The sequence below is a fragment of the Triplophysa dalaica genome, chromosome 13 (assembly GCF_015846415.1).
Source record: "Triplophysa dalaica isolate WHDGS20190420 chromosome 13, ASM1584641v1, whole genome shotgun sequence".
Taxonomy (NCBI): Eukaryota; Metazoa; Chordata; class Actinopteri; order Cypriniformes; family Nemacheilidae; genus Triplophysa; species Triplophysa dalaica.
The window spans coordinates 16,451,843-16,471,788 of record NC_079554.1 but is presented as its reverse complement, the minus strand read 5'-3'; the positions used below and the strand labels follow the sequence as shown (position 1 = coordinate 16,471,788).

Below are 19,946 nucleotides of genomic sequence, written 5' to 3'. Positions count from 1 at the left end.
CTGGAAGATGATGTCATGTGGTAGGAGGGGTAGTGCTGCTGATGCTGCTGAGCTCTTGTATCCGAGGAGCTGCAGACAGGACTGTAAAAGAGAGAAATACAAAAAGAGAGAGAGAGGAGGAGAAAACGGACATCTCATCGAGAAGAGAAGGTAAGTGTGGAGAATACTGGCTGTGCTCTGTTATCATTGATTGCTGTAACTAAAAGATTAAGTTTAGTTCATATGAAATGAGTAAATCTAATGGGAACTCAGTGTTCTTATATCACGCTGTGTCTCCCATCAATAATATGCAGTGCAACTTTTGTATGCATGAAAATGAGAATGCATTGGCAAGGTGTCTGTAAATTTGTGTGTTTGTAAAGTTACGGTATGTGCCATTGTGTTATTAGATACTAGACATAATTCAGGAATGCATGAGTAAGATTATGTCATTCCATCATTTCAAATCAGTATATAAGCACTAACACACAGTTACGCCCTGACTGCAGTACTTAAGGATTCAAGTAAGGTTGTTTTTTGCTCATTGGTATTATATTTTGTCATTATCATTTGAGGCCTTCTGTAATGTACGTGTGCCATTAGGGGCAACAGTTTAGCATTATGTAATGAGGTCAGATCAAAAAACTAATTATAGCAGTGATGTGTGAATATAGTGACCAGACCCATTGTTGTATAATGACAATAGATTGTTGATAGACTTAAATATGATCCGTGAGGTTGCTTTGACACTGTTAACCTCCGTGTATCTTCGTCTGTCATTCTGTAAATAAACAACCGAGCATGGACGATGTGGTTATTGATCCAAACGTTTAGGCGTGTATGTATGGGCAGTAGTGTGTGCGAATGTGTTTGTGTGAATAGGGCAGGGCAAGGACTTTCTCCTATGTGGTCTCTCACGTGTTACGCATGATTATTTTGTGAGACGGGCATGTACCAGGTAACCGCCCAGACAACCATTTTTTATGGGCTCTTATATTTTTGTAGATTTCAGGAAGGATATTAAACATCACGTCTAGTGTTTTCGCTTTTTGAAATGATGTTTTGAAGACTGTGAGCTTGTCTTTGTATCGCCTGTCTGTATTGTTTTGTTGAATGGTGGTGAGTGACAACTTTCAGACAGTCTGATGGAGGAGTAACAATACAGATATTGTGTGTGACACTCCCTGCTGCCCTCATCTGAATTCATGCTGCTTTCTAAGCATCAGTATATAACTGGTGCCTCTCAGACACGTCTCATTTACAATGAATGTGCATTCAAATATTTACACAGTTACATTGATTTGTTTTCAATTGGAATGTGTTTCTAACCACATTTTTTACTATTGTTATTTGTTATAAATATTACGTTTTTATTTAAAATATAATTTTTTCCCCACACTTTCAATCATCAAAATGAAAATAACATTTGCTGCTAATTTAAATGTATGAATTTTTTGGACTCTTATTTGAATCTCTCTCTCCCTCTCTCTCTCTCTCTCTCTCTCTCTGATCAGTACAATTAATGGTTGAAGGCTACCAACAGCAAAATATAAACATGACCCTGGCAGGTAAGCTGCAAATATACAGATATGATGTAATTAATAATATTACTAATCTAATAGCAAAGTAAGCATGCTTTTTTTGTTTGCCTATCACTTGTATTACTTTTTTCTTTTACTACAAATTTCATGGTTAAACTTTGGTCAACAAAGAGAAAATGTTGTTTTACCACAAACACAAAAAATGTGCTTTTATTTGTCTCGCAGCATATCGAGAGAAGATAAAGGAGCTCCCTCTAGTGTCCTTTTTGTGCTCCTGCATCAACTCAAACCCTGCCGAAAATCCCACACACAAGACTGAAGGTAAATAACTTTATAGTCATAGACAAATCTCCTTTTATCTACCACTAGTGGTAAACGTCTGATGACACCCTCAATAAACCATTATGGATGCATATTAAACCAATATGGTTTTTTAAAGATGCAGTGGATCTCAACTGGTGCGTGATCAAAGATATGGAGGTCATCGAGCTGAACAAGCGGACCTCGGGCCAAGCGTTTGAGGTGATCCTGAAACCTCCCTCCTTTGACGGTGCACCAGACCTCAACACATCCATGCCTCAGCGTAAGGACCCCTCCCTGGAAGAAATCCAGAAGAAGCTGGAAGCAGCCGAGGAGAGGCGGAAGGTTCGAATTCACACATATACGCACACTGGCATTGATTTGACTTGGAAAACTGATGCACGATTGTATTCCTCTCTACAGTGCCAGGAAGGAGAGATGCTAAAACATCTTGCTGAGAAGAGGGAGCACGAGAGAGTGGTCATCCAGAAGGCCTTCGAGGAGAACAACAACTTCATCAAGAACGCTAAAGAGAAGCTGGAGCAGAAGATGGAGGCCAACAAAGAGAACCGTGAGGCTTTGCTTGCAGCCATGCTGGAGAGACTGCAGGAAAAGGTACAAACCGTGAACACTACAGTGTATATAGTTGTATAAATGTATAGAAACTGGTTTACATTTCCACAAATGTTTTGGCGGTTGCATGCACCTGAGCTTCTTTCTCATTCTAACTTTAGAATCAGTATGAATATTGCATAAGCGTATGGGGGATTGTTTCACCGCATAGTTTATGCTGCTTTATTTAGCCTCCCTCAGGCACAACTCTATGCACGAACACCCGTTGCAAGCTTTCTTCTGTGTCTCTTTAGGACAAACACGCAGAGGAGGTGAGGAAGAACAAAGAACTGAAAGAAGAGGCCTGTCGGTAGAGGAGCACCCTCTGAACAAGACTGCTCTGGCTTGACAAGGAAAGAGAGATACGGAGGCAGAACCGTTGAGAACAAGTAAATGGGAACCAATACATCTCGATAAAGGGAATGTAGAGGACATTAATAATGACAAGATGCAACACTAAACTTTTGTGGGTTCCAAAACTATTTAATGTTATTACAAACTATTAAAAGATTTAAAAAAATAAGAATTAAGAAAAAAAAGAACATCTTCTGGATGACAATGCAAGGTGCACTAAGGGTGTCTTTCGCTTGATGGAGGACAAAGATTTATACCAGATGAATGAAAAGTGTCTACCAAACAGATCTTTTGAAATGACACGGAGAGGTGAAAATGACAAAACAATGTAGAGATGCTTTTTTTATAAACTCCATAATCGGAACAGATGAATGTTAAGACAACCACAAACTACATCTGACGTCATCCGTAAAACATATTCCATGTACTGATGGTTTGATTGTACATATTTACTGATATCATTTAATAATCAACAGGATTTCTTAGCTCAATAAAACATACAGGCATGACTATACAATATATCAAGCAATGGATCGATACTTTGCAAATACAATATTACATATACAGCTGTATACTAACACATTCTAGATGCATATAAAAACGAGATCTAGACTGGAGCACAGTGACACTTTAAGCACAACTCAAAAGCACATTAGGATTTTTCATGTATTATGTTTGTATTTGCATCTTAGAAATGAAGAATGAATTTCTCAGGTTTGAGAGAATGACAAAAAGAGATTTAGTACTTTGAATGTTCCTCAGCTTTAGATGTGAATGGTGCACTTTGCATGTCAACACATTTTCTTGATTGTCTTTATTTATATTACTTGTTAAATAAAAGTGATGCGGTTTGTGTTGGTAATGTTGGCAAAATGTACCGTTTTATGTGAAAGATAAGTATTGACTTCAATCGGCCAGATCATGTGAGAAAATCGAACCTATTCTTTCTCTCTGTGTTTATAATGCCCACATGACTAAAGTTTCTTGTTTAATATAGTCAAATAAATGCTTCTCTTAACCAAATAATATTTTATTTGTGTTGTGTCTGTGTGCTCAAGTCAAAATGATAACAAAACTAACAGAGGAAATAGGGAATCAAGTAAATATTATAATTTATTCAAAGCTGAGGAAGAGAATGCAATAGAAGACTGCTGTATCTATGCAGATGAATACAATAATGTAACAGTACATAATAAAGAACAGCACAAAACTATTTCTGTGGAACAAAAACGGGTAAAACACACGTACAGCCCACAGTAATAACTTTACTTTCCAGTTTAAGGGCGTAGCTCTTGTTTTTGTGCTTCACTTTTTTCAGCACATGGATCTGATACTGGATGGGTTGAGACTCCAACCCTGAATCTTCCTCACCATTTTTCATTAAACAGCCTCTTTTTTCACATTTCGCTTCAGATATTTGCATAGGGATTCGTGAATCATCATAGGAAATCCTGAGTTAAAAAGAGAAAGAGAGAGATTTAGACCAGTTGACAGAACAGCTATTTTCTATAATGGTAAATCACTGCATCAAGTTTTTATATTCAAATCCCAAACTGGTTTGTCCCTCAAAATTGACAATTACTTCTAACGTCGCTTTACGTGTTTTTTCTATAATTGCTAAAAAAGAAATAGATACAAAAATATATAGACACAAAATATTAATATTAAATCTGACTTTCAAACTCTCGCCTAAAACAAATCACATATAGCAACGTTCTAATTTGTGTATTTATTTTTCTATAGTTTGAAAATCTAACATTATATAAACAATTTTAAAATGAGGGACCTACAAAAAATTGCTTTCACTTAGACCTTCTATACATTGTTCAAATTTACATTCTTGATCTGCACAAATCAAACACACCAGCATGTAAGATAATACCACATAACATGTAAAACAAATGAGGTCATAGGTTTATCCAAAAAAATACTCACACATATGTCCATGGTGACAAAGACCTGCTTGGAGACGGAGGGATAAGAGTGGAGATGTTCAGAGTTGAATCCATAGAAACCCACAGTCCTTTCTTTGAGCCTCTGGATTTACGTCCAGTGTCTGAACCTTTCAATCTTCTGTGTTTTTGAGATCTTTTCCCAGAAGAAACTTCCGCTCCCAGTAAAAGGGCAAACAGGTACAGCAGCAGCATCGCTCTGAAAGCCTGAGGAGATGTAGACAGAGTAGATTACTGCAGCCTGATGAATTAAACATCACAATCCAACATTGCACATCGTAAAAGATATTGCACATTCAAGTTTAAATACATCGCTACATGAACATATAAAGTTGGAAATTACAAAATTCTAAAATTTTATGACCTTATTTTTCGTTTAAATTCTTCTTATTATGGAAAATACAATCAAGCATCTAGTCATTGGTACAAAGAATTTTTGCAATTATTTAGCTAGTATAAGATTAGTGACATACCAGTGGAAGCTGCATCTTCATAATGGCAATGTCCTGGTCGCTCTTCTTGAGGTTGTCTGAAGCATTAACAGCCCACACAAGTGTTTGAGGGCCATGCATCTGCTTTTGGTTTTATGGGTTTGTAAACTCTCTGATCTTGACGTAGATAAAGAAAGATCCATGTGAAGCAGGTAGTCATCACATACTCATCTATAAACATCGAAACTCATCCCAGACTGGTTGACCTTTGTGTAACTAAATTTAAACTCTGGTAAAACAGAGGTGCACTTTATGTGGGTCAACAGCTTTTACAGGATGCGTTGAAGACGTTTGGGGTGCTTATTCTGTCTGGTTTTAAAAAGTGACCCATATGATAAGTAAAACTTCACATGGCCCTTGTTGAAAGTTCTGATTTCAGAAAATACATTTTTGTTTTTCATTTAGATACATGCATTTGGCAGATACTTTTATTTAAAGTACATATATGTTTCCGGAAATAAAATCAATTATTGTCTTGTCGTGCATGCTGTCTAAGGTATACTACTAAAAATATTTAACAATGCATAACTGCATAACTGAGCAAATTGTTTTGGGCTGTGCATCAATTCACTCATATGTTGGAAATTCCTTCAAATGTAGCTACTGCAAGTATTTGTTTGTGGGTTCAGACACACAAGGTTCTTGTACTCCCCCACCATACTCAATTCAGGTCACTAAAGTGCTGATTTAGTTTTTGTAACACAACAAGTACGAACACAAAGCACAACCACAAGCATATGATAACATCTCCTGAGTCATTCTTAGAAATGTTTTAACAAGCGCATATGGAAACTCAATGGCATGTTAAAGGTTGTAAGGTCTGAGAAGTAGTGCTGTTGCACTGACTTAAACACCGAGTTGCAGATCTCTAAAGCATCACCATCATTTTTGTCTGGCCCAAAAAGTCCCAGTTTGAATTTAAATAAAAGCCTATTATTGTATTAGTGCCACGATCAATATGCTTCATCCGGAAATTATGTGTTCACCCGGATCTGATGCAGTGTATCATTTCTCAATCTTGTTGGCAGATCCCGTATCCTGCGGTTGTGGAAATTATGACACTATAATATAATTCTGGCCTAAAATGAAAGCAACTCTGGATGGAAATCCTGCATAAGTTTGTCAAATCAACCTATAAACCGTAATCAAACCAAAGCAATCAAACTATATAATAAAAGGTGCAACGTTTTTAACCAGGCAGATACGGTTAATAGAAAACATACCAAATATGAACATCACTAACCACTATAGGGTACTTGTCTGCTATACATGTTCAAAAAGATTGTGAACCACTTTGAAGAGCTTGGAATGAAACATGTAACATTTTAAAGAATGCAAATGCTTTAGCATATATAACTATATAGGAGATGCACCAGTTTTATAAAAACATTTGCTCCATGTATGGCATCCATGAGATGATTTAGTCATACTGATACAGACAGATAATGCCCACACTAAACTGAAAGATTAGCTACGATGATCAAGAACCACAAATTGCTTGAGGTTACGTGGTTACGCAACAAAGCAGTGATTTGGTTTTTAAGATATAAAGATGATGACATTGAAATTCTTCCATCAATTACTTACCCTCTTGACGATTAAAACCTGAATGATTTTAATTCTTCTACAAAACAAAAAGAATTTAAAGAATGTTGGGAGCCAAAAAACACTAGTCCTTATTCACTTCTATTGTATGAACACACCAAACCAATGCAAGTCAATGGGACCACCGGTTTTCTGTTCCCAACATTCATCAAAGTATCTTTTGTGTTCTTCAGAAGAAAGTCATACAGGTTTAAAAAAGGGAAAAAAACGTAACATTCTTCAAAACAAAATTGTAGATTTTTATTGACAGACATTTTTATACAAATCATAATGTGAAATGTTTTGATAAACATTATCATGCCAATAAACAAACACAGTCATGAGGTCTCAAACCTGTGCACCACTAAACAGGGCAACTCCATTTTAACCTACACTGATAAAGATTATTTTGATAACATACTTTTCCAGGTCTTTCAATTAAGTCTTTGCTTGAAAAATAAAGCAATATTTACATGTTAAATCGTAAAAAAGACACTGCTCTAACCTCTTTTTAAAATAAACAAAGATTTATGCACAAAAGTAAAATAATCGAGAACACAATGTTATGTTGAAACCAAAACAATGCACATCCATTTAGCTCTAAGTTTATAAAAACAAATACAGATTACTGTAAAAATTTGATGTGCAGCGACATTTTGTTTTTGGAAAAACATGCATTTGAATGCATGTACAGATCTGTATAAAAAGAAAATCAACATTGCATGTATGTTGCAAATCTTCCAAAATAGATCCTCACTCGAATCTTCAATTTCAAGTCTTTTGTTATTCAAAAAAATCCTTATAATAATTTATATAAGGAAGATGATGTCATCAGCCACCATAACCTGGTTGTTATCCTGCATGGTGTTAAGGGCAGCACGAACCTCCGCTTCACTGAACGGTGATGGGCAGCTCTTGTTGATGCCTTCCATCAGACCGATCATGCCCATAGACTGGGCATGAGCAGTGTGGAACACATCTGACAATGTGGTTTTGAATACCTTCAGCCTAAAACAAAAAGACATAAGTATGTCAGATCTACAGCATTCAATACAATCAGAAGCAATTCCTAGAGATCTAGTTTCTGGTTTAAAATTCTGAGTATAAAACAAACAGAATCTCAGTAGGTAAAAACTCCCACCTGTCAGCAGATAACGCCGTGTGTCCATTCTGATCAGCTGTTTCTACTGGCTCCTCACTCTCTGTTGCAGGAGCCGGGGATTGAACTAAAAACAAAATATTTTATATAAATCAAACTGCATCTTAGTTTTGACTAAAGACATTTGTATTTTCCTGAATATAAAAGACAAAGGTTTAGCTTACTTTCTGGTATATCAGTCGCTGTATTAAAGTCATAGGGATCATATGTTTCACTGCCCTGTGATGATCTGCTCGGAGTATGTCGCCTCCTACAGGACAAAGAACATTTATTAGACAATTTCATTCCCTCAGCTGGCCACTAGGAGGCCGTGTGCTCTCATTCATCAGGAGGCCAATGTGTCCATGACAATGATTTAACGCAAAAAAAAAAAATATATAGAAACCAAAGTATAATAGGGCACCTTTTATTTTGCTGTCTGGGAGTCTCTGGTGCTTCATCCTCCTCTTCATCCTCTGAAGCCACATCCTGCTCTGCATTCCTAGAGCGCTTGCGTTCCTTCTCTAGAACCTGAAGAGACAGGAGTGAAAATTTTATTTGGATCTTTTTTGCATTTAAATCAGATATTAGCCTATGGGAAGAACTCAAAGTCTAAGATTGGACAATAATCCACATATCAGCTAAAACATCCCTAGAAACAACAATTCTTTCATTTACTCATCGTTGTGTCATTCTAATCATGTATGAATTTTTCTTCTGCAGAATACAAGAGATTTTAAAGAACGCTGATAACCAAACAACACTGGACACCATTGACTTGCTTTGTATGGACACAAAACCAAAGAGGCATTTCTGAATATCTTTGCATTCCACAGAAGAAAGAGTCCTATACCGGTTTTGAATGACATGAGAGTGAATAAATGTTTATTTTTGAGTAAACCATCCCTTTAACTAGATAGTTAGACCGACGAACCTTCTTGAAATAAGCAAACTGCACAAGCTCAACAGCAACTTCTGCGTCCAGCAGCTCCACAGCTTTGCTCATGCGAGCTTTGGCATGAGCTGTAGACAGACGGATCAAAGTCTCCAGGGACCTAGCGGTGACAGGTGACGTCTGAAGGACAGAACACATTAAAGCTCAAATCAGAGTTCATGTTCAGCCTTCATTTAGACGAATTTTGTCTCTATTTACCCGTGCAATGTCAGAGCCGATCTGGTCCTGGTTGCGCAGTCTTGAGTACTCCTCTGCGATGTGATTGGCTGCCTCTTGGGTTAGCACAGGAGAAATCGCCTTGGCAACGTGGATGTACTTCCTCATGAACTCTTTACTCACCACCCGGTCCCTAAAAAGAAAACACAACATTTAATTGTAGTAAGGATTTATGTCTGCTTTAAGATTGTGAATCATAAAATTGAAACGCAAATCATACTTTGAAGCAATGTAATTACAAAAAAAGCAAACCACATGGTTTAATTTAGCCCAGATTGTGTTTCAAATAAAACAGAGGGCAGATTATTTCACATACTTTGCTTTCTTGCTTCCATGAAGGAGTAGATTGTGTTTCTCGTACACCTGTAGCTCCTCTTCCTCCTGAGTAGCATCAGGGTCTTCAGTGGCCAATGCATCCACTGCACCACCAAGAGCTAAAGCTAAAACATACACAAATTTGCTTACAAAAAATAACTGACACTACACTTCTTATTATACATTAAAACATTTTATAACATTTATATCTTTATCTATGCATTAGCCATTACCAGTTCCATCCTGCTCACGGGGATCTCTATAGCGGTGCATGCGCAGCACGTGGTCCGAGATCTCGCGGTCCTGTTCTGGGTCCATCTGATCTAAGACGATGAACAGCAGATCGAAACGAGACAGCAGGGAGTCCTGCAGACCTATGTTCTCCATTGGGGTCTTGTACTGATCATACTGCGTTCAAAGAAAGTAACAGAAATTACACAAAAGGAAATTGAAACAAATCTCCCCAACATATAAATAACTATTTTTTCATCAACACTTACCCGGCCATACACAGGATTGGCAGCTGCCAGGACGCTACAGCGGGCATTAAGCCGGGCATGAATGCCAGCCTTGGCGATGGTGACGCGACCCTGTTCCATGACCTCATGAATAGCTGTGCGATCCATATCTGACATTTTATCAAACTCATCGATGCACACCACCCCTCTGTCTCCCAGCACCATGGCACCGGCCTCTAGACGCCGCTCACCTGAAAATCAAGCAGACTGAGGTTATGACTGAATGCTTAGAACTTACACATCTTGTCTGATATATCTAGTGAGTGAATCAGAGCACTCGTTTAAATCTCAATACCTGTCTCTTGGTCTGTGGTTACAGCCGCGGTTAAACCTACACCTGATGAGCCTCGGCCTGTGGTGGTAATGGCACGAGGAGCAGTCTGCAGGACATATCGAAGCAGTTGAGATTTGGCCACCGAGGGGTCACCTGAAAAAAAAGAGGGTAAGACGACGATCAAACTATAGTAAAATTAATATGGACAATATGAATTCTTCACATTTATTCAAATGTCAAATGTCTCACCACATGCATACCTATAAGAAGCACGTTGATATCTCCTCTGATGCGTGAGCCATTCTCCAAAACCTTCTCCACCCCTCCTAGAAGCATGCACAGAATTGCCTTCTTTATGTACTCGTGACCATGAATACTAGGTGCCAAGGAACGAGCCAGCTGGTCAAACAAATTCTGAAAAGATAAAAAAAAAATATAATGAACGTAATAGTTTTCATATATTTGATACATCACATGCATGCATGCAAGTTGCTAGTCTAAATTAACTAAATGAAAGTGGTTTTAAAGTCATGAAGTAATAAATATGTTGCATATTTGAGTCCATTTATAATCAATAAAAGAATAAAACCTTTGAACGAGTTCTGCAGAAATTCTTAATCTTGGCCACATCACTGGCAGAGAAGTAGGGTGTGATTTCTTTGCTCATCTGTTTCACATTACAGGCGATCATAATTGTCCTGAACAAAAACATGGAAACAGACGTCAACTCAATGCATTGCCAAGGCTTACTCAGCCCATGATGATAAATAAAATCAAACATTTAAAAATAGCTCTGGTGCTTAAAAGACATATTATAATGGCTAATCGTCTAAAACAGAACAGATGATTCAAAAGGGACACTAAGCTATACCTGAATGTGCCTGATGTGAACCCGCCCTTTTTGCCAGGCAGGCAACGGTAGGTGCCGATCAACTGGACACGGTCCCCTGGTTTAATAGAATCCACCAGGTCGTTGTCCAGAATGATGTCCACGGAGCGAGGCAGTTGACCCGCAGGGGCTTTTTCAGGCATCTCCTGCACTGTGATGGTCTGGTGATCCTTATAAACGGACAGACCAAATTCGGTCTCCAGTGGATTATTCTCTTCATCCTGAATACAGCACAAACAAAAGAGCAAACATTTCATTGAATAACTATTTGAACTCCGAGCACAAGTATCTACGTCTTTTTAATCAAGCAGGTTATGGTACCTTGGTGGGATAGATGGCACTTGAAGGAAAAGCATCCAGAGAAGTCAAATCTGTGTACTTGCGTTCCAAAGTCTTCTTAGTAGCTGGGCAGTAGTGCACACTGCGGACTACCTTAGGACGCACCAAAGAACCTGTAAATACAAAGAGAAAAAAGAAATGTTAATAACACTCTGTATTGAATATGTACGATTTTTTAGATGGCAGGACTTACATTTGGTGACAATGCCCTCCAAACACACCATGCTACCCAGCAGGCGAGAGGTCAGGGTACGAGGGGAGACGTGCTTACTGCCGAAGCTTCCCTCCAGGCCGATGAAAAACTCCTCGTGCTGTTTGGCGTATGTGGCATCTATTGAAGCCACCAGATCTTTCAGGGCACGCTGGAATGCCAGAAGCTCCTCAAATGCATTGCTTAGAAGCCTGTTCGTTTCAAAGAAAATCCAATCACATATTTAAACCTCTTTATTTTCAATCTTTTATGTTAGAGCGTGTTATATAGACACAGAGTTACAGAAAAAAGGTTAACAAGTTAAAACTCATACTTAGCTGCTCGCTTGTCGTTGCGGCGGCGCAAGTCGTTGATGTTCACAATGAGTCTGGATCTGTTCTCCCCGATCATATCTCGTACTTTACTCTGGTAAATACCCTGATCTTGCTGTTAACAAAGTGAACACAAAGGTGTCATCAAACACGACTTATTTTAAACGCATATAAAAGAACATTTGACGTTAAGGTAAAATAATTGTATCGAGCGGGCCTTTGTTACAGTAACGTTACAAGGCACCAGCTTCAATACTTTTAACTTTATAATACCAAAATAAACACGTTATTCTTACATCATCGTCAAGAAAATCCAAATAATCCCGCTGAGCCTCCCTCATTTCATGATCGTCTACAACTTCAGCTGCCATTTTTCTATTATTGTTTTAAAAACGTAAAGAATGTGCCACAAGCAGAACTCCTCGTGCAGACCGCCGCACTGTTGTGTCGTTTTCGCGCCAGTCTGCGAGCCACAGAGCGAATCCGAACGTTGATTGGTAGAAACACCGGGTCGCGTCATTACGTTCTGCTTCTTAGACTGCGACACCCAATCACATGTCACGTACATTGAACATTAGCCCAGCCCCTCGTAGTTTTTCGCGGGAAAAGAAGCTGTTCATGGCATGCGTGAATAGGGAAGAGGTTTTTCTGTGGTGTATAAGGGTTGTAACAAAGTAAACAAGCCGATTTTAACGCCATGCCTTCTGGTTTTCAGTCACTATATTTTAAAACGGCATTCATTCTTTAAAATACAACATCACAAATGTAAAAACATTTGACAGGTCACACTTGAGGACCCTTTTTTAAGAGTTCAATGTCGAGACTGTCATTTATCGGTGCCTTGGAGCTCACCTAGTGGCTGATCTCTGTAATGAGTCATTGCATTACATTTTTGTTTCGTAGTTTATCCTTTTCTTATATTTCTTATTTTGTGTAATGTCTTGGTAATATTCCGGTACAACTTTATTATTTGCTTATCTTGGCTGATTTTATAATTTTGTATGTTCAATGAATCATTTTAAATGTATTTAAAATGTATTTTAAAGTGTTAATGATGTTACACATAATCGTATATTACAATAAATGACGGTACTGAAGTTAAATCTTAACCTCTCTATTTGGACAAGTGATTGAGTCCCTTTTCTATAGTGTAACCCCGCCCAAACTCAAGAAGAGCCGGCACAACAGGTCGCTCAGTTGACACTGACAGTCACGGTTACTGAGGGCAAAAATGCGTAAGTTTTATACACAGATTTATTCTTTATGTTGACATGTAACTCAGTCATTTTTTAAAATGGTATGTGAGGAGAGGAGCTACATTCAAAGGGTAAGGAGTTGTTTGTTCGTTTCTTTTTATAAATTAAATGAAAGAAAGTTAATGCATCAATGTATGTGCCTTGCTAGATGTTCTTGCTCTTGTGTGTTATGATCATTTCCACTTTCACAAAACTAGATCATGCATATGTGACGAATATAACGAATATACTGTTAACTACTTATAAATAACATACAAAATGTAGGAAAATTTACTTTTTTCATAAGCTTTGATTAGAAATGTATGGCTTTACTTAAGGTGTGGTAGCAGATAATATGGCTGAAAGGTATAGATGTTCAGAGAATGCTGAATCTTTTCTGGATTTAAATAGAACATTTCTAAACACCTATACCCAAATTGCTGTAAATGTTAGCAGGTTTTGATAGACATTGTCTCTAAATTTTGTGGACCTGAGAGATTATAAATTTGGAGCAATATATGCGAGAACAATCTTGGCGCTTGGTAAACACAATGAACAATGCAACACGACCAGTTCTTAACTTATCAGCTGTAAGAGCATTAGTTTAGCAAGAACTGGCTCTTTGTCGGGCTGAGGTATGAATCATGTAACACTGTTTTGTTAATATCACACGCCCTCATTTTATTCTGCTTCTCTTTGCAGCATTAAAGCCTGCACTGGCTGCCATTGCCATTCACAGTCACCATGTCAAGTGGAGTTTTGGGTCGGTTAGGTTCACTTACATTGAGCATACAGCGGCTGGGTAATTTACCACGCCTGTCAAGCTGGTTACCCTCTCTTCCCTCACCCCAGGCCACCGTGCTCGCCTCCGATGTGCCCAGCCTCTTCCGCGAGCCCTATATCCTGTCAGGCTACCGTCCTGTCAATCAGGACTTGAGGAACTACTTCTCTAGTCTCTTCCAGCGCCACAATGAGTTGCTCAATGTGTGGACACACCTGCTGGTAATCCCTGCCGTCCTACTACACTTTTCAGTCTTTGCGTGGACGTGGGAGCTGACTCTGAACGTGGCCTCTCTGCCGCTTTTTTTGTACACGTTGTCCTCACTTGGCTATCTAACCTGCAGCGTGGCCGCCCACCTGCTCCAGTCGCACTCCGAGCTGACTCATTACTCCCTCTTCTTTCTGGACTACATCGGAGTGGCGGTTTACCAATATGGCTGTTCGTTAGGCCACTACTTTTATTGTTCCGAGCCTGAATGGAGACGGAGCTCGTTGGGCAACGTGTTCCTGCCGGGTGCCGCGGTGCTCGCCTGCCTGTCTTGTGCTAGCTGCTGCTTCGCCAAATTCCGTTATAGACGTCCGTACCCATTCTGCAGGAAGATCTGTCAGATCGTTCCCACCAGCCTGGCATACATATTAGACATCAGCCCCGTAGCTCACCGTCTAGCCAACAGATCTTGGGATGAGCCAGCGTTAACCTTTCACACTCTACAAGTCGGGTTTTTTTTGTTAGCAGCTCTGTTTTTTTCTTTCCCTATTCCAGAGAGCTTCTTTCCAGGGAAATGTGACATAGTGGGCCATGGTCATCAGATCTTCCACATATTCCTGGCCATGAGTACTGTTTGTCAGATGGAGGCAATGGTTAAAGACTTTATGGTGCACCAGCGGTCTGTTGTTGACTTGCATGGAGAACACTTTATCTTAATGGCTGGAGGGTCTTTCTTTCTGTTGGTGTTGTGCAATGTTATGACAGCAGCTCTCATGAGGAGAGCCGTGCAGAAGCAGCTGAAGAGAAAAGTACCTGACTGAAGAAAATACTAAAGGGTTGGACTTACCGTTTTGCTTGGTTTACATTTTCAGACAGATGTATTTTTTATTAGGGAACTCATAAACTTTATTTATACACAAGAACCATTTCTGATCATACGATTTATTTCAGTGGTCATTAATAGCATGTTTATTATCAGAACTTTGATAATGATTCTTTCTTTAGATTTGCAAATCTCAATGATAATTACATTTTGAAATCCCAGATATTTGATCTCATGCTTTGGAGAAACATTTCACTTACTAAATATCAAAAACACTGTAAAGAATTTTCTGCTGCATTAGTTTTTTTAAAATACAGTCAAGTTGGCTTTACAAGTCAATTCAACTTACTATTTTAAATTTGTCCAGTGGTGAGTTGCTGCAACTTATGATAATACGTTTAAATTGCTTAATTAAATTGATGTAATGAATTAATTTAAAATATTACAAATTTCCAAGTATTAAGTTGACTTTTGCATGAAAAATGTAAGCGAGCACTTATGCTAAGTGGGTTTTTCCACAAATGTCTTCACAGTTCAGGATAATTGACCACTTTGCCAACATTCCTTTGAGATTCAATACTGTGAGTTTGCATAAGTGGCCTGTTTACTTGAAAACAGTTTGGAGTCCAGGACAGTATGCCAGATACATTCAAGTTAAGGAGGAAAGCTGGATTTGATCCAAACATCAACGATGGGGGATGTGAAGAACAAAGAAGTTACTTTAATTTTGCACCCAGTATGATCTAATTCTAATGTCAGCAGATTTGTTTTACAGGAATTGGTGTTGTGGTTCAGGAACAGATCAACTCCTATTTGCTCAGGAACATGCTCTTCTCTCTTCAAAAATACCAACTACTAAACAAAACTTTCTACTTTCCTCCGAACTAAAACAAACTTTGTTATCAGTAATAAATTATGTTTTCAAATGTATATACCTGCTTACTGTATGATGAAATTTATTTTATTTAGCAAATCAAATCATTTCAACCTCAATGGAGTAGAAATATCAGATGAATCCATGTACATTTATACCTTTGGTACCTTGTACCTCGTGTACCTCTATATATTAAATGTGTTACAATAAAATACTGAAGTAATAAAAGTGTTACCATGCGTGTTTAGTGAGTTTTTAGTTTCAGAATTTCACATGGTTTGCAGTCTTCATTTTATCTCGATGCATAATGAACATTCTTAGATTTGAAATACCTTACTGATACATTTGGGTAAGTGTGAAATTAAGATTTGATGGTTCCTTGTAGCATAGAAGCACACAAGCAAATTGTTAAATAATTCTGTGATAACATGGATCATAAGGTAATGCTGTTGTGAAACCAGCTCGTGTGCATAGGCCCACTGTGATATAAATGTATTCTGAAATTAACGTAAATATATAACTTCCGTTCCATGTTGCTTTGCTTAGTGTAATTAATAAGGATAATTAACATAAGAAATAAAAAGGTGTTGTATTTTCGTTATACCACCATTCTACACGAGGAGGCAGCAAAGCTCTATTTCAACACGGTCACTCGTTTGTTTCATTTAAAAATCATTCAAAACGATAGAGTTCAAATCCAAATGTAATTGCACTTTTAAAATCATCCTTAAATACTTTTTATTAATTATAAAGGGCAAGTAAAGTGAATTAAAAAATACAACGATGAACACAATGGAGTGGAATGCAGAATGAGGAAGTTGTCTCAAGCATCTGTGTTGTTACTGCCCTGCTACTGACACACAGTGAGGGCAACAAGATGACATGGGAACTACGATCGTTTATCTGAGGGAAGAGGTAAGGGAACTGTTTCTTTTACACCTTTTCGTTGTTTAAGTAGGACTGATAGAAGATTTCTTCCTGATATAGTATCCACAATGACATGGGGCAGTGGTTGACATGACTTTTTTATAATTTTTTATAATTTTATAATTATATTTTTTATAATTTATGTTATCAGTGATTGTGGCTCACTTTTGGCAAATTATTCAAATGTATAAATAATTATGTAAAAAACTGCTTTGTAATATTTTTGTATTTTTCATAAATCTATATATTCAAGTTAAATGTTTAAATGTTTGTTATTGTTAAATATGTCTGTGTTGACATAAAAAGACAGGTGTGACTTGGAATTCATGTACTCACCTTTGTAGTCATCAAGTTGCTCAAATGTGATCACACATTATAGGATGCTTTTATTATTTAGAACAGTGTCCATGTATGTAGCCTAGTGTCTGATATATTTACTTTCATGTAGTGCTTCCTTTTATTCATGTTGTTACAGTCATTAGAGATATTGAATGGCACCTGTTGAAGAGGGTATGGTTTTCTTATCAGGCTGTACGTCCTCCCTACAGATTGGCATTGTGTCAGCGCTCTTCATCATCATATTTGTTACACTCCACAGTCTTTGTGCGGGCTGTTACAGGTATGTTATTTACATAATTTTTGTCCGCAATTGTATTTAAGATTGTGGCTTTCATGCAACAATCCAAATCTAACTAGTGAAATAATCCAGGATTCTTGGGGGAATTCATATTTTTAGCTCATGTTTTGCTCATTCAAAACACACCCAGGAAAAGGGTGTGAATAAAATGCATATTTTACATTATTAGAATACTGAGTAAATTCAATGGGTGATTCCAATGGAATGTGCTTTGGCAGGTTTAGATCAAGGAAACCTGTGGGAAGATATACTTGTAGCTCAAGTGTCCACGTCACAATGTGAAAAGCTATTTTAAATGTTTGTTTTAATGTTAGAGACGGAGAGATCACTTTGTCAACATATAAAAAGTGCTTTTTCGATGGACAGCTGAGTGATAGCATTTGCAAAAATTATGCAAAAACATGTAAAATATTAACAGAATTTATGGGGTTGTTTCTGAAATATTTCCAGCAGTCTAACCAACTTCTCTTTTTATGCATGACAGTGACATGCATTTCCACAGACACAAGGAAAATAATCTTCCGTTTACACAAAATGTAAGAGACTCACCTGAGAAAGCACCGGAGGTTACTGAGCAGTTTGGCAGAAATCTAAACAGGCTTGAACATGGTTGGTGTAACCTTGACATTACTCTTTATATGTTGTTTATTTCAGAATTATCTTAATATGCACCCACAAAGTGACAGTACATTAATGTGTCGATATTGTAATATTGTCCTATTACTTTTCTTACTGTTCTGATCTCCTCCTTATGCATGTCAATCATATGCACATTTCACCCATGCGCTGATTTCTACCCCTTGTCAAATTCCTGCAGTTTCTATGGGAACCTCAAGTCCACAGTGTTTTAAAGCGCTATCACTTCCTTCTCTTCCGTCGGATCCCACGGCTCACATAGAGCCTCTGAGACATACGCCTTCATTTCATCGCCAGGAATGTGGGAATATTTTTTCCTGCAGTGAGGAATGTATACCAACTACCCAGGATCTAACTGATCATACATACTCGGTCCTGGACACTGAATTAAATGAGGAAAATCCTTATGATTATATCAGTGAGCCTCCAACACTGCGTCTGTCTGACACAGCTGAAGTGGATAGTGAGAGACCCTACCCAATAATACCAAAGCTGGTGGAGCTTGATGTTAATCACTCAGACACAGCCCTCAATAACCCTGTAAACAACGGGGAAATGGAGCAGCCTCTCGTTCTGAGTGACCGATGTTTGACTTGTACAGAACCGACTGCTGTTTATGCCACAGTGAACTGGGAAACCAAAAATCTGAAAAACACAGAAGCTGTGATAAAGACATATGCAGTGGATGAAATGATCGATAACGCTGAGGCTGTCCCTCCCATTCCAGATAAACATTTCTAGTATCATGCTGTTTTTCATGATTCATCATACTGTATATTTTTATGTATTCACATCAAGCATTAAAAATAAACATGCATTCTAAAATATCTTAGTATTTATGACCTTTTACAAGGTATGATGTTTTTATTGCCAGCAGTTCATGCTATTACATAACATGTATGTATGTTACACAAGCGTATGAATTATAAAAAAATTCACTGGTCTTTATTTATATTTGATATGATTCATCATTTTTTGTTTATTTACATTGTACAAGCATAAAAACGTGCACCATGCATTATAACCTTTAAAGATGTCATGCTGTTACATAACCTCCATCCTTATAAATGTATCAGTTCTAACATTGCTGCAACTTTATACAACGGTATGAATAAAGCAAGCCACGGCAGGGTAATTGTAGGTCAATGCGAGTCACATGACGCAGTGCCTCGAGACTGGATGACTGAAACCCAACATTGTGCTGTCCAGACCTAAAATCCCCTTTGGAGGATGAACTCCGTCTGCGGCTGACACAAGAAAGCTTATAATCCCCCGACATCAGGCACGTTTTCTTCCAAATGTCTGTTTGCATATAAACAATGTTGGATATTAAGGAAATAGGTGACACATCTGTGTGGATTGCTTTGAATGTCTAAACATTTTCATTAAAAATAAATACTGACACAAAAGTATGTGAATGTAACAATAGCATATACAGAACAAATGCATGAATGAAGCCCGTTTAAATAAATAAAAATGATGGAACAACAGCAGTTTGTCAAAACAACATCCTGAATGCATCCCCTTACATGAAGGCCTACGTGTATTTTTATAAAGCAATACGTGTTGATGGTTACATATTAAAGTGCGAGAGAATAATCCTTATTATGATAAACAAATACAAATGCAGTGAATTTATGAAAACTGTGAAAACGAATGTAAAAATACAAAAAATGTGCAATATTAGCAACTGCCTGTACACAAAAATAATAAACACCCATGGTATTTTGTGTAGCGCAACATTAAGCCATATAAACCGGTGTATGGTGCGTTGCACTAAGCAAGCAGCTGTCATGAGGCATAGCAATATGAGGGCACGTAAATTGCGCGAGCACGACGTACAGCCC

The 19,946-nt window shown here is 37.9% G+C and overlaps 5 protein-coding genes across 9 annotated transcripts; 3 read left to right on the top strand and 2 right to left on the bottom strand.

The window, feature by feature from the left end:
- On the top strand, positions 1-3,812 carry stmn4 (stathmin-like 4). Its single transcript, XM_056765417.1, has 6 exons — positions 1-150; positions 1,494-1,547; positions 1,746-1,841; positions 1,960-2,165; positions 2,244-2,435; positions 2,687-3,812. Exons 1-6 carry the CDS (start codon positions 42-44, stop codon positions 2,744-2,746), a joined length of 717 nt encoding a protein of 238 aa, XP_056621395.1. The 5' UTR covers positions 1-41; the 3' UTR covers positions 2,747-3,812.
- Positions 3,813-3,996: 184 nt separating this feature from the next.
- il17a/f3 (interleukin 17a/f3) lies at positions 3,997-5,310 on the bottom strand. The gene is made up of 3 exons (XM_056763765.1): positions 5,212-5,310; positions 4,722-4,945; positions 3,997-4,237 (listed from the first exon to the last, which is right to left on the bottom strand). The coding sequence occupies exons 1-3, from the start codon at positions 5,308-5,310 to the stop codon at positions 3,997-3,999; spliced, it is 564 nt and encodes a 187-aa protein (XP_056619743.1).
- Positions 5,311-7,059: 1,749 nt separating this feature from the next.
- On the bottom strand, positions 7,060-12,428 carry mcm3 (minichromosome maintenance complex component 3). Its single transcript, XM_056764358.1, has 17 exons — positions 12,276-12,428; positions 11,982-12,094; positions 11,651-11,859; positions 11,440-11,570; positions 11,101-11,339; positions 10,819-10,927; positions 10,490-10,643; positions 10,251-10,382; positions 9,938-10,146; positions 9,671-9,845; positions 9,439-9,562; positions 9,105-9,255; positions 8,886-9,026; positions 8,376-8,482; positions 8,137-8,222; positions 7,955-8,039; positions 7,060-7,821 (listed from the first exon to the last, which is right to left on the bottom strand). Exons 1-17 carry the CDS (start codon positions 12,348-12,350, stop codon positions 7,623-7,625), a joined length of 2,439 nt encoding a protein of 812 aa, XP_056620336.1. The 5' UTR covers positions 12,351-12,428; the 3' UTR covers positions 7,060-7,622.
- A 165-nt stretch (positions 12,429-12,593) lies between these two features.
- Positions 12,594-16,130, top strand: paqr8 (progestin and adipoQ receptor family member VIII). 3 transcript variants are annotated; one of them, XM_056764787.1, is made up of 3 exons: positions 12,594-12,632; positions 13,129-13,214; positions 13,917-16,130. In XM_056764787.1, exon 3 carries the CDS (start codon positions 13,959-13,961, stop codon positions 15,021-15,023), a length of 1,065 nt encoding a protein of 354 aa, XP_056620765.1. In that variant the 5' UTR covers positions 12,594-12,632; positions 13,129-13,214; positions 13,917-13,958; the 3' UTR covers positions 15,024-16,130. The 3 variants fall into 3 exon arrangements, with proteins under 3 accessions (XP_056620765.1, XP_056620766.1, XP_056620764.1); XM_056764788.1 differs by lacking the exon at positions 12,594-12,632 and having other exon boundaries at positions 13,083-13,306; positions 13,917-15,038; positions 15,801-16,130; XM_056764786.1 differs by lacking the exon at positions 12,594-12,632 and having other exon boundaries at positions 13,084-13,306.
- Positions 16,131-16,766: 636 nt separating this feature from the next.
- On the top strand, positions 16,767-18,926 carry LOC130434698 (uncharacterized). Of its 3 annotated transcripts, none has more exons than XM_056764997.1 (4): positions 16,767-16,814; positions 17,355-17,445; positions 17,948-18,072; positions 18,281-18,926. In XM_056764997.1, exons 3-4 carry the CDS (start codon positions 17,952-17,954, stop codon positions 18,838-18,840), a joined length of 681 nt encoding a protein of 226 aa, XP_056620975.1. In that variant the 5' UTR covers positions 16,767-16,814; positions 17,355-17,445; positions 17,948-17,951; the 3' UTR covers positions 18,841-18,926. The 3 variants fall into 3 exon arrangements, with proteins under 3 accessions (XP_056620975.1, XP_056620972.1, XP_056620973.1); XM_056764994.1 differs by having other exon boundaries at positions 17,302-17,445; XM_056764995.1 differs by having other exon boundaries at positions 16,777-16,814; positions 17,375-17,445.
- The last annotated feature ends 1,020 nt before the right edge of the window (positions 18,927-19,946 follow it).